The sequence below is a fragment of the Erpetoichthys calabaricus genome, chromosome 8 (assembly GCF_900747795.2).
Source record: "Erpetoichthys calabaricus chromosome 8, fErpCal1.3, whole genome shotgun sequence".
In the NCBI taxonomy this organism is placed as follows: domain Eukaryota; kingdom Metazoa; phylum Chordata; class Cladistia; order Polypteriformes; family Polypteridae; genus Erpetoichthys; species Erpetoichthys calabaricus.
The window spans coordinates 76775428-76789279 of NC_041401.2; the positions used below are offsets into that span (position 1 = coordinate 76775428).

The 13852-nt window shown below is 40.9% G+C and overlaps 2 protein-coding genes across 2 annotated transcripts in view; both read left to right on the top strand.

Moving 5' to 3' along the window:
• LOC114655682 (BICD family-like cargo adapter 1) overlaps positions 1-8979 on the top strand; it is a 46369-nt gene extending 37390 nt beyond the window's left edge. Inside the window, exons 7-9 of the mRNA XM_028806841.2 lie at positions 2093-2172; positions 5524-5644; positions 7310-8979. Coding sequence (XP_028662674.2) covers positions 2093-2172; positions 5524-5644; positions 7310-7468 — 360 coding nt within the window. The 3' untranslated portion in view covers positions 7469-8979. The remainder of the gene's footprint in view (positions 1-2092; positions 2173-5523; positions 5645-7309) is intronic.
• cct6a (chaperonin containing TCP1, subunit 6A (zeta 1)) overlaps positions 1-13852 on the top strand; it is a 679017-nt gene that overhangs the window by 143171 nt on the left and 521994 nt on the right. The window lies entirely within an intron of this gene.

A 13852-nucleotide genomic window follows, 5' to 3' on the forward strand; every position in this document is an offset into this window, starting at 1 on the left:
ATGGGATAAGGATTTGCACTCATAGCTGTCCTCTTATCCTGTCGTGTCGATTATGCATGGGTCCCGACCTCTAAGGCCACGCCACCTAGGAATGCTGGAAGCAGACCTAACGACGGAAAATACACTGGGTGCCTTTGACGACCCAAAATCGTACCAAATCATGACGTGAGGAGTTTGGAAATGGCCAGCATCGGTGCTGGGCGGGCAGCATCTAAGAGTAGAGTCACATTTGTTGCACAGTAGACATATAAAATATTCACAAGTATTAAGATTGTTTCTGAATGTATTTGTTATGATAATGGAAGATTTTGTGTTTAATTGGGATTTTTTGCCTTTAATCATCATAAGAAAAACCCTGACATCAAAATATTTTCCCTGGGGAATTTATTTATGGATTGCAAATGTATTTTATAACACGCTGGACTATGCTGGGTACCCCTTTAAATATACAGTAAGAGGGTCCTTTTAAATGACATTTTAATACAAAAACAAGATATTCCTTACAGGCTCCATTGATAGAAATCAAGAGTTTAGAACCTTGCGCAGCAAGTCCCTGCTAGTTTTGAACTCCTGAATACTGCAGTGTTGCCCAAATTATTCAAGTTTTTAGTCCTTGCCACATGCTTAACTGAATTGGGGTCTGGCCTTTCTTACACCGTACCCATGAATGATGCTTTTGAATTACCTTTCAGCACATTTGCTTTGAATGTTCCCTTCTCCCCATAAGGTGGTATCTGTTTGGAGCTACGCCAGCCTCAAATGTTGTGAACAGTCTTCACTGCACACAGATGGACTCCAGTGGCACACTAGTGTGGTGTCTCAGCATTTGGTGGTACTAACATCTGTTTTGACGTGTCACAGCTGAGGGGCTAAGCACAGAATTATTTTTGTTTTCCATTATTAATTCATTTATGCTGTACTTCCTCCATCCTTCTATGGTGTTATATGATGAGCTGATTTCCAAAAACAAAATATACTAACTAGAAATCTACCGTTCGATAGTGTGACATTTCTGCTTAGCCTTTTGGATGATGGGCTGAGTATCAGTCAAGAGTGTGGTGTAAGTCGAGTAGTTTAGAATCTGGCAGCTTGTAGGATGTTTCTCTCTCTCTTTTATCTTGAGCGTCCTCTCATTGTGATATAAGTTGTCTATTTTTATTTAGTAATATACATTATGTACTCCCAGAGCTTATCTATTGAATTTTTGCAAGTTCAATAGTTTGATTATGAAAAGCTTTCCTGTTCTTATAGAAGTTGTATTCAAAAGAATAATTTATTGTACAAGTTGCCAGTGTGCCTTAACTGGACCCTGCTAAGCTGACATACTGGCCGTCTCACCTCACTTCACTACTGTTTCTGAGAAATAAAGAAGGCCTTTCAAGGGTGATTTTCTTTCTGTTACCCTATACTCTCTGACATACAATCCCTGACCATTGTCCTCTCTTCTAAAATCTAAAGTGTTACAGTATCTGTGTGACATTGGATCTCCGTGAGACGGCTGCCACTGTGGTAGACAGAGACCTTTCTTAGGTTAAAAAGAAAACCAGCAGCAGACAGGATTCTTCTTGTGTCTCTTTACTGAAGTGGGCCTGTAGGTTTCAGTAATTTAGTGTTTCCTTGCTGAGGCCCTACCATGACTCTGCACATAAATCACTTCCAGAACATACCACTATATATCTCCCATGCTTGCTTTGTATTGTATTTGGTTTCTGAAGCAGGCAGTTGGTTAATCTATCAGAAAATTTGTGCTTATTTTTTGCTATGTTTTTATTTGACTTTCTCCATGTTGTTGACATTTGCCACAAGTTTTAAATTGATATGCACAGATTAAACCTCACAAAACAGTAGATATGTACAACATACATGCAAACCAAGTACTCACGTGGGATACAGTTTCAAGTTGTACAATTATATTACTGTACTGTACTGTATAAGTATATTACTGAGAAATGTCAGAACAGGTACATCTAGATAGATAGATAGATAGATAGATACTTTATTAATCCCAATGGGAAATTCACAGAAAAACTTATTTACTCCCAAGCCTTTAACATTGTTAACAAGCCTCTTTCTCCATAAATTCATTATGCAGGATGAAGCAGAGGTGAAAACTCCAGAATATGAAAGACTGCTACAACAGGCCATCAGAGACCGGGATGAAGCAATTACAAAGTAAGTATAACAATCACCAAGAGAAGATATATTTGTGTCAGTGTCTACCAGAGGGCACACATTAATACAAGGGCTGGGGCTGTAGGGAGAAGGGGACTTTGGATGTCTGGGTTGTGAGTTTGGCTGAGTGATCGACTTCAAAGCACAGATGCAATGTGTAGAATATTTTTTGTAGGAACTGGTTTGAACTCAAATTGTTTTCTGGTTGAATTGAACATTATTAGAAGCTTCATTATTTAACAACTTATTTCATCACAGAAATAAAGGTATGTACATTTTCTGCGCAAATTAATTTTTCATCTTTCATTTTATAACTGTAAGACTTTCAAACCCGATTTATCATTTCAGTTAGTACAGTATGTAATTCCCCAGTTTATTTATCATATTTTCTAACAAAGGCAACAAGACACACAGAGAAAGGGACGTAAGGGCCGGCAAACAGGTGAAGAAAGGTACCTACACTGGACAATAGAGAGCCACTGCTGCGAATAACAGGCTTATACCTGGCAGTAAAATAAAGTCATATTTGCCTAGGTTGTACCACAAGTTTACATTTAAAGTCACTAACGTTTCAATAGAAGAGATCCAAGTTGTAATGTCCAGGAATAGAACATACTGATGCAAGCATGTTTCGTTGTTTGACGTCACCAGCATTCAGAATGATTCACCATTAAGGTACTGGTACAGAGTGGATCATTTCTGTTGATAAGTCAGTCAAGATAATGTAACGTATCTCCCTGGGCAGTGACGTGGGTAAATTCAGCCCACATTTCAATGTCTGGATAACACATTTTAGTTTTAATTGTCCAGCCCCACCTCCTGCTTTTTCCACTCTCCCTGATGGAAGAGGTACCAGTTTCCCAGCAGCCCCCAACCCTACCATACTGAAGTTGCAATAGCATTCTAGATCCTGCATCTGGAGAACCAAACAAGTTTATTTTAGGTTTTTGCAGCACTTTATCCCACTGCTGACACCAATGTAGTGCCGGCACTGAATGCCAGAATCTACTGCTTAACAGATTTAGTATCCTGCATTTGAATGACATACCTGCTTACCATCTGTGCACATGTTTTGTTCCAGGCGCTCCAGTCTTACGCACACATCTCAAAAATGGGCCTACTGGGTCAACTGAAGGTTTTAAATTACCCCCATAGGCACGTGCATGATTGAATCGATGCCTTGTCCAAGACTGGTATCTGCACTGCACCTGTGTCCCACTATGTCTCTGACATGGATTATAAATGAGTTTGATAATGTTATGTCATGATAAATTTCATGGTGAGTTAAAAATGAAAAAAAAAAAATGAATATGTATTTTAACATCAGAATATAAAAAATAAATATTGCAAAAAAAAAATCCTTGTGCAGAAGTAGACAGAGAACATATAAAATAAGTAAAATAAATACAAATATGAGTGATATAGATAACTTCTGGGGGCAGCACGGTGGCACAGTGGTAGCGTCGCAGTTAGGAGACCCAGGTTCGCTTCCCAGGTCCTCCCTGCGTGGAGTTTGCATGTTCTCCCCGTGTCTGCGTGGGTTTCCTCTGGGTGCTCCGGTTTCCTCCCACAGTCCAAAGACATGCATTGGTACGTTAGGTGCATTGGTGATCCTAAATTGTCCCTAGTGTGTGTGTGTGCCCTGCAGTGGGCTGGCACCCTGGCCGGGGTTTGTTTCCTGCCTTGCCCCGTGTTGGCTGGGATTGGCTCCAGCAGACCCCCATGACCCTGTGTTAGGATATAGCGGGTTGGATAATGACTGACTGACTGACTGACTAGATAACTTCTAATACAAAAGTGAATATATTAAAATATATACAGTACTTCTTTATATGAAGCCTTGATAATTAGACTGATAAATGTACATTAATGATTTACACAAGGAAGAGGATTAGGGACTGTTGTGACCAGTAGGGGGTGTTGCAGAACCTCAAACCTCAGACACCACAACACAAATACAAGTCCCATGTTCAAATAAGTGATTTATTAACAATACCTTCACAATGATTTCTCCCATAAACACAATTCATCTTTTATTTCTCTTTTTCCCCTCCTCCACACCTCCAGGAGGGCTTTGACTTCCTTCCACCCAACTCCAACTTGCCTGGATGTGGCAGAGCAGCTCCTTTTATCTTGAACTTCCAGTGCCAGGGCACAGCCTGATGGAAGTACTTCCATGTCAATCAGAAGTCACAAAAACCTAGGAGCATAGCTCCTAGCAGCATCCCCTGGTTTGCACCCGGGGAACCCAACAGGGCTGCTCTATGGCACTACAACTCCCAGCATTCCCTGTGGGTGTCCATTAGTGTACCTGATTCCAGGGTTGCTGCCACCTAGCAGTTTGGGGGAGCATGTAGCTTGAACAGTTCAGCTCTCCTCTGTACTTCATGCTGGAAGCTGTCCTCCCAGCCGGGTAATGTTCCTCCATCTAATACTGCAAGGATGCCAATGTACTCACTCTTCAGATGGCATACTTTGCCCAGATCCTTGTGTAGGCAGGGAACTTCCTGCCTCTTTTCATGTCTATTTGCCATCTGGGCCTATCAGCCTGGTACGGGAAGGGAATCTGCCCTGCCTGCCATCTATTACACCGAGTATAAATATAGTTATATATAATGATTGCTATGAAGATATATCCTTATTTTATTTAGTAACTTCACAAGTGTCCTTGTAGAAACATCTGGCTGTGTGACCACTGAACACATAATTGGGTGATGGTCTGACGAGTAGAGGTTGATGTTTAGGGGTACAGCACTTGAAATGGGCATGAGAGAAACAGGATTAAGATGGCAGAAGAAAGAGTCTGCACAGCACTGCTGTCAAGCTGCATGCTGACAAGGATTAGTGCATATCACCAACTCAAAAATGCAGCAATAACAAAACAAATAATATAAAATAATAATATATCCATGACCCTCACCAGTAGAAGCAGTTGAAAAAATGAGATTAGAATATGTAATGCTCCTTTGAAAAATCTGACATGCATTTGATTTTACTGCCTTAAAATGAATTACTCACTGTTCAGTAATATGTGCTTACATTCTTCACTCGGGCTGTGGTGAGAAGTTAAGCAAAATGACACCTTTTATTGGCTAACTACAAAGACCACAATATGCAGGCTTAGAGATAACACGGGCCCCTTCTTCAGATGTACTCTTTCTAGTTAGCCAATAAAAGGTGTCATTTTGCTTAACTTCTCACCACATCCATAATGTCTAACATGGTAGATTTCACTAGGGGTAGAAAGTTTGGAATTACTAAATATAAAAATTCAGATTAATACTTAACAGTTCAGGTGTATCTGAAAAGTCTCACTTTGTGTGACAGTTGTGTGCCTTTGTAATTCTTTAGGAAGGTGGCTATGGAATCTGAATTGTTCAGGTGCAAGAACGACATGATGCTGCTGAATAACCAGTTGCTGGAGGCTGTACAACGTAAACTCGAACTGTCCCAGGAACTGGAAGCCTGGCAGGTAAGGACACAGCAGTTTCAGCTCAGATCAAACATGCACTCTGTTTCATTGTAATTAAGGGTGGAGTGACTTTAATGGAGGAGAAAACGTAAGCTGAATGCTCTCTCTATGGGTCTGTGATATACGGACGGGTTATGTGGTTACTCAACTTTCACAGACAACAGTCTCATACATTTTGCATGGATACAAAATATACTCCATGCAACTGATAAGGTTACGGCAACAGCATAAAGTAAATTAAATGTCTGCTGCTCTTGACTTGCCTGAAGATGCACTGCCTTCATTTTTATGATAAAAGTAAAATGCCCTTCCTAGCTACATATACAGTACAGTATGTGTTTTAGATGAGTCTGCCTTAAGATGAGAGCTCATTCTATTTTATGTTTCTTTCTTTCTTTTCTTGGTGACTGAAACCTTCATTAGGGGACTATAATATAATATAGAATATAATTTTCAGTTAAACCCATTGTGTTGCCCAATAGTGCAGTTGGGATATGAATCAGACCTCAGTTTAGTTGATTGGTGAAATTTGCCGATGCGTCTTTCACAGTGAACATGCTGTATTTGCTGGTGACCTTGTTTGCAGAATATTTTTCAGTAAATTCACCAGCTTAGACAAACTCCCCCCTTACCGTGCCCCATGAAGCTTTGCAAGGCAAATACAACATCACAGAGCTATAGCATGCATACTTTGAGATCGTTGCCAATCAGCTTCAGGCATTTCAGGCATGCGGGTACATTAGCTGACTTTAATGAGAATATTAGGAGTACTGCCACTGGATATAGAATACTGACCCCAGTGGCTAGCAGGGCAAGGCTGATTTGCACGTATAATTAGCCATGTGCTGGAGTTACCATGTAAAACAAGCTTAAAGAAGCCTAAAGGAAGACCCGTTACCCTGTCAAATTATAGTAATAATGAAAGGTTTATTATTCTTTATGAGGAGTTTCTATCTTATCATGGAAGAAAAAAGTGCAAAGTATCTGCACAGACAAAGAGCAATCAAAAGAGATGTTCTAGCTGTGTCTGGAGCCGCAAATTCAAACAATGGAAAGAGCCATTCCCACACTGTCATTTGTCACACAGCTAATGTGTGTCCCAAGATTGGAACTTTGTAAATATATACAGTATTTATTTATTGCTAGATTGTGGCCATTTGTTTTATTTTGTTTGTGGTTATCAGTCCATTTGCACCTTGTTGTTTTTGTTGCACAGTGTGGTTAGCGCTGCTGCCTCAGCGCTCATATCATATTTTTGGCTATAATCGGTCCAGCATAGTTTGCAGATGCTTCCCTAACCCTCAGACACCATTATAAGGCACTCAAAACTAGTTCAATTCCACCTTCCCCTTTGACTTCAGTGTATTTCTCAGAATTCTGTGAAGTTCCTCAACACTTCCATGATTTTACTGAACTCATAGAACAGCAAACTTCACAGTGTTCACTCATCACCAGTCAAGTGTGAGAAAAAAAATGACAGAGAAATACTTAATTAATATTTGTGTGAGCATCTCCTTAAGGTTTTGGTCTCTCGATAGTTGCTTTTGTTTATTATCTGTATCTTGTGTGGTACCCATTCACATGTTCCTTTGCAGTTGAAACTTAAGTTGTTCAATTAAAATGGAATGGCAATGAGTTAACTTTTTTTTTTCTTTTCTTTGACAGGAGGACATTCAGATCATCATCAACCAGCAGCTAAAGCAGCAACAACAAAATGACAAAAAAAGACAAAACAATGGCACAAGCACTAGCTTACTGGGCTTCCTGCAGAAACCTGGCAGCCACTCTACTGAGAAGAATTTCTTCTCACGTTTTAGGACTTGAGGGGGGCCACAAGAACCCAAGGACTTAAGTGAAATGGGCCCAATTTTCAGTAAGGCTTGTTTTGAAGTCAGAGGATGAGCATTTCCAGTTTATGAGGAAGAAGTGTGTCCAAGGCCTGGAAATGGGATGATGATCACTGTGCAAGAACAACAAGCTAGGTACTTTGGAAGAACTGCAGACCTTCATGGAGCTATGGGATACAACAGAAAGAGACTGAGGTTGGTTATGGAAGTACCCCGTGTTTATCATCACTTGCAAGACTGGATGATGGAGCATTTGAACAAAGTAGAACTTGCATTAATTTGAATGTGACTCAAAAAAATGGTACCTATGGTTCAAGAATATATACCAACCATTAGAAGATAAATGTGGATATCTTTAAGTGCTGTTAGATAAATTGTCCCCATAAGTCATGGATTCATGGTTAGCACATGGCAGGGCTTCAGCTGTTTTATTAGTGCATACGGGGTTGGACTCCATGACTTAGCTGGATGAGATCTGACAGATTAATCCCCAGTCTGCATATCTTCTGGTGTGAATCTGTACAGATTTAAGAAAGTGCTTGGCAAGGCAGTGGGCGAAGGATGTGGCAACAGATCATCAGGATGACATCCACAGATGAAAATGTTTAAAGAACTTATGAAGTGTGACATGAGGATGGCTGATCTGCCACTTCACACTTTAAACACAAAACTGTTAACGGTGTCCAGGCATCTGTGCTGCACATGACAGAGGCCTCTCATGAAGTGCAAGCTGATGTTTGTGGTTGTTGTAAACTTTTTTTTTTTACTGTGGAAATCACACTAAATCTGGAATTATATTTACTTTCCTTAGAACTGTTATTTATTTTTTTATTGTGAGCGGACAGGACATGTTTGTAAAGGGGATAAGGATGGCTTGTTTATATACTGTGCTTAGCCTGATGTTCCCTTTTATTTAAGATTTATTTATTGTAACAATGCATTGCACATATTCCTTGAAGGAGTTTAATTTGAATTTAAAGTGCCTATAGTAGGATACATTTATGTAAACTGGGGTAAGTACACAGGAAAAGTGACAAAGGTGGGTAGCAGCGTATTCTACCACGACTGGATGTCCTGGCACCACTTTCGACAGGCTGCCCTCGTTCCACGCAACTGATGTTGTCTGGCAAATGCCTATTTAGATAGATAGATAGATAGACAGATACTTTATTAATCCCAATGGGACATTCACATTCTCCAGCAGCAGCATACTGATACAATAAATAATATTAAATTAAAGAATGATAATAATGCAGGTGAAAAACAGACAATAACTATGTATAATGTTAAATGTTAACGTTTAACCCCCCCCCGGGTGGAATTGAAGAGTCGCATAGTTTGGGGGAGGAACGATCTCCTCAATCTGTCAGTGGAAATTTAGTTTATTTGTAAGTATAATTGTAAGTATAATTATAACAAAACAACATGTGTTAAGGCTACAGTGTATTAGTAGGGGAAATAAGATTAAATCTTTAATATACTGCAAAATATCATCAGTTTTTTTTTTTTCAAGTCTACTTTCTCTATTAGAGGGTCATAGGCAGTGCAGCGTATCCCAAAATTTTATACCTTCATTTTCTGAATCTTCTTATTCTGATAACTGGGTGGGAGCTCAATATGGGGGACATGGACAGACAGTGACTTAGTTCAGGGCCATTTAAAGTCAGCAGTCACCCTAACTTGGTGGTCTTTGAGAGGTGACAGGAAACAGCAGAAAACAAGGACCCAACGGTTTGAACCCACGACAGCAGAGTTAAGACCCACACCACTGATATAAAAATAACACGCAGAAGTCAGCATCAATTTACAATTTAAATGTCATCTTTCAATTTAACATGTATGATTACCTGGCTGATGTCTTTATGCAAGGCGACTTACATTTCTTTTGGTTTTCCAATCGGAGCACAGGCAGGTTAAGTGACTTGTTCAGGGTCACACAGTGTCAGTAGCAGGATTTAAAGTCTAAAGCCTTACCCACTATGCAACACTGCCTGCCAACATGCAGCAGACGTTTCAAAAACATTTTAAGAAGCCTCATTAGATTTACCAGAATAGCACAGCACATTAGCGTTCACCAAACAGATGCTAAATCTTCATATTTTAGTGGCGATTACTGACAAATCGCTGCCCAGCGACTCCTTAAGAAGGTACTTAATGTGAAGTGTTGCTACAAGAAGACTCCATGTCAGATGTTTTCTACTGTGTGCCTATTATATGTAATTGAAAACAAATACTTTTTGTACATTCGTGACATCTGTCCATCACTGGTCAGGGCTGCAGGGATTCAAAGGGAGTGCGTGCAGCTTAGTTCAAGTTGCCAGGCCATTAATTCAATTCAGTTTCTTGTGTACAGCACTTTTCATCGAGTGCAAGAGCAGAGCCTTGTGACAAGTCCTCAGGTAAAATGAAAATACAAATTACTGATTACATAAGGAGAGCACAGGACTGTCTGCAGTGCATTGTAGTATTTATTTGTATTAAGCTTCACACTCCATATTTGTTTCCCAGAAATGCTGATGTTGGTGTCCCAATATGAAATTTGGCCTAAGATGGCAATGTAGTCTCAAACAGCAAATGCTGGTGACAAATGAATTTATGTACTTGTGATCTTTAAGGATTACGAAGAGTCAAGTAGATTTTGCGAATGTGCAGGTACAGCAGAACACCACAAGTAGTTCTTGAATTACTGCTCACCCACTTCATTTACAAAGCTTTCTTAAAACGCTCGTTTATAAAATGACATTAAGCAAATATACATAATGTATTGCATGCCATCTCAAAACTCTTCAGAAACATCTGGGACATGTGAAAAGGACGCTGAATCACTGAAGCAGGGAAACAAGAATCGCTGTCTACATTATCTTATGTGACACTTTATCCACATATACTGTACATTTTGCACTCTCTCGTGACTTAATGCTGCTTGACACCCGAGTTTCCATTTTAACAGCTGAGTGGATGTGAGACAGGGGAATTTAAGGGAATCAAAAGTCAATCAAGCAGGTTTAATATTTGTTTGGATTATTAACTTATTTGGCTGCAGCCTTTATCCAAGGCGATGTACAACATTTAAGACACAATTGGAGCACTGGCAGATGAAGTGACCTGCTCATGGTTGCACAGTGCATGCCACTAGTGGGATTTGAACACATAACCTCAGGGTTTGAAGTCCAAAGCCTGAACCAGTATGCCATAGTGCCTGGATGGGCAACTATGACTGAACTTCAAGGACATGTTTAGTTGTAAATAGTGTGACAAAGGTGCTATATCAGCGCCGGACCTGACACAGCTTGACACCAGAGGCACACTTATAAAAATAAACTTTTAGTTTCTTAACCTGGGGGCCACGTCTTCCCCGTGTCGCACAGGCACAACACAGTCCCACAAGCTCAAACGGCACAACACAAAATAAATTCTTCTTCTTTCTTCTTTCCTCCACTCCTCTCTGGCAACTTTGTCTCCCTCCTCCCAACCCTGGCTCCCACAGTAACGACTGCTGGCTCCTTTTATAACACCCCCAAAAGCGCTCCAGGAGCTCGTTGACCTACTTCTGGCAGCACTTCCGGGTGTGGCAGAAAACCTGCCCAAGAGGGCTCAGCAGTTGTTGCAGCACTCCCTGGCAGCACCCTTGGCTCCCAACAGGGCTGTAACCAACTCCAACTCCCGTGAAGCCCTGCAGGAGTCTGAGGCACCGCTGCAACCCAGGGGGGCTGCCATCCTGCGACCCAGGAGAGGTGTTATGCAGCCCATGTCTGTTCCCCTGGACCATATACAGAAGGGGCATCCACCACAATAGTTTCATGGATGTTGAAATTGAACAAGCCACAGTAGACACACTAAAATAGCACTTCTAATGTTTCAAACCATTACAAATAAACAAACATTTGTGTGGTTATATTTCATAGTATGCGGTCATCCTGTGCCTGAGGGGACCATGCCGTTAACAATACGAAGAAGAAGGCCAAAAGTATATAAAAGCAGCATGTTTAAAAACAAATTAACATGGAGAGGGATGAACAAAAGGAAACGGGGTAAAGAAGCAAACCAAGGACCCCACAGTGTAAATGTATTCTGAATGTACAGTGCATCCGGAAAGTATTCACAGCACATCACTTTTTTCACATTTTGTTATGTTACAGCCTTATTCCAAAATGGATTAAATTCATTTTTTCCCTCAGAATTCTACACACAACACCCCATAATGACAACGTGAAAAAAGTTTACTTGAGATTTTTGCAAATTTATTAAAAATAAAAAAATCGAGAAAGCACACATACGTAAGTATTCACAGCCTTTGCCATGAAGCTCGAAATTGAGCTCAGGTGCATCCTGTTTCCCCTGATCATCCTTGAGATGTTTCTGCAGCCTAATTGGAGTCCACCTGTGGTAAATTCAGTTGATTGGACATGATTTGGAAAGGCACACACCTGTCTATATAAGGTCCCACAGTTGACAGTTCATGTCAGAGCACAAACCAAGCATGAAGTCAAAGGAATTGTCTGTAGACCTCCGAGACAGGATTGTCTCGAGGCACAAATCTGGGGAAGGTTACAGAAAAAATTTCTGCTGCTTTGAAGGTCCCAATGAGCACAGTGGCCTCCATCATCCGTAAGTGGAAGCAGTTCGAAACCACCAGGACTCTTCCTAGAGCTGGCCGGCCATCTAAACTGAGCAATCGGGGGAGAAGGGCCTTAGTCAGGGAGGTGACCAAGAACCAGATGGTCACTCTGTCAGAGCTCCAGAGGTCCTCTGTGGAGAGAGGAGAACCTTCCAAAAGGACAACCATCTCTGCAGCAATCCACCAATCAGGCCTGTATGGTAGAGTGGCCAGAAGGAAGCCACTCCTTAGTAAAAGGCACATGGCAGCCCGCCTGGAGTTTGCCAAAAGGTTCCTGAAGGACTCTCAGACCATGAGAAAGAAAATTCTCTGGTCTGATGAGACACAGATTGAACTCTTTGGTGTGAATGCCAGGCATCACGTTTGGTGGTGGCAGCATCATGCTGTGGGGATGTTTTTCAGTGGCAGGGACTGGGAGACTAGTCAGGATAAAGGGAAAGATGACTGCAGCAATGTACAGAGACATCCTGGATGAAAACCTGCTCCAGAGCGCTCTTGACCTCAGACTGGGGCGACAGTTCATCTTTCAGCAGGACAACGACCCTAAGCACACAGCCAAGATATCAAAGAAGTAGCTTCAGGACAACTCTGTGAATGTCCTCGAGTGGCCCAGCCAGAGCCCAGACTTGAATCCGATTGAACATCTCTGGAGAGATCTTAAAATGACTGTGCACCGACGCTTCCCATCCAGCCTGATGGAGCTTGAGAGGTGCTGCAAAGAGGAATGGCCGAAACTGGCCAAGGATAGGTGTGCCAAGCTTGTGGCATCATATTCAAAAAGACTTGAGGCTGTAATTGCTGCCAACGGTGCATCGACAAAGTATTGAGCAAAGGCTGTGAATACTTATGTACATGTGATTTCTCAGTTTTTTTATTTTTAATAAATTTGGAAAAACCTCAAGTAAACTTTTTCATGTTGTCATTATGGGGTGTTGTGTGCAGAATTCTGAGGAAAAAAATGAATTTAATCCATTTTGGAATGAGGCTGTAACATAACAAAATGTGGAAAAAGTGATGTGCTGTGAATACTTTCTGGATGCACTGTATGTCTGCCTGTTAGGATGCTGTGCCCACCTCAAAGTGCCATGCCAGTCAATTCTGAATGAGCTAGGAAGTTCGGGAAACTATTTATGTATCATAAACAACTTTTCCAAATTTCATTCTGACATTCAACTGCTCTCCTAACCTGATAAAATTTTCCACATTTCTTTGCCCAAATACTCCTAACATTTTGTACTTTTAAAGTGAAAGATAAAATACTGTATTCCTCTTTGTAAACATTAACATGTTAAATTATTCATGGAGCTATATGCTGTAGCAGCAATGTCTCCCATGTAGACAGGTGAATTGTACGCAGTATCATAATGAAGGAATATTTCTTGCAGCAACTTCTATTTCTCACCAAGTAGCCCAAATGACACAAAAAATACCACCCATTAGTTAAGCATTTAAGGGCCTCAAATCACGCATGTGTGACAGATTAAATGCGTACCATGCAATTTGCTTTTAAATGTGCAACTGACATCAAACCAAACTGACCTTTGTACCGATACCAAATGGTCAATGCGTTCCGAATCGCTGGATTACTGTGATCACGACTGCATGTTGTGGAGAAGTGAGCAGCGAAGAGGAACAGACACTTGACTCCCTCTTCATAGTAACAGTATCGAGTCAGATTGACTAATGGTTTAAACACAAACAGGACACGAGGGGTGAGAAATCGGTCAAAGGGTACCTTCAAAA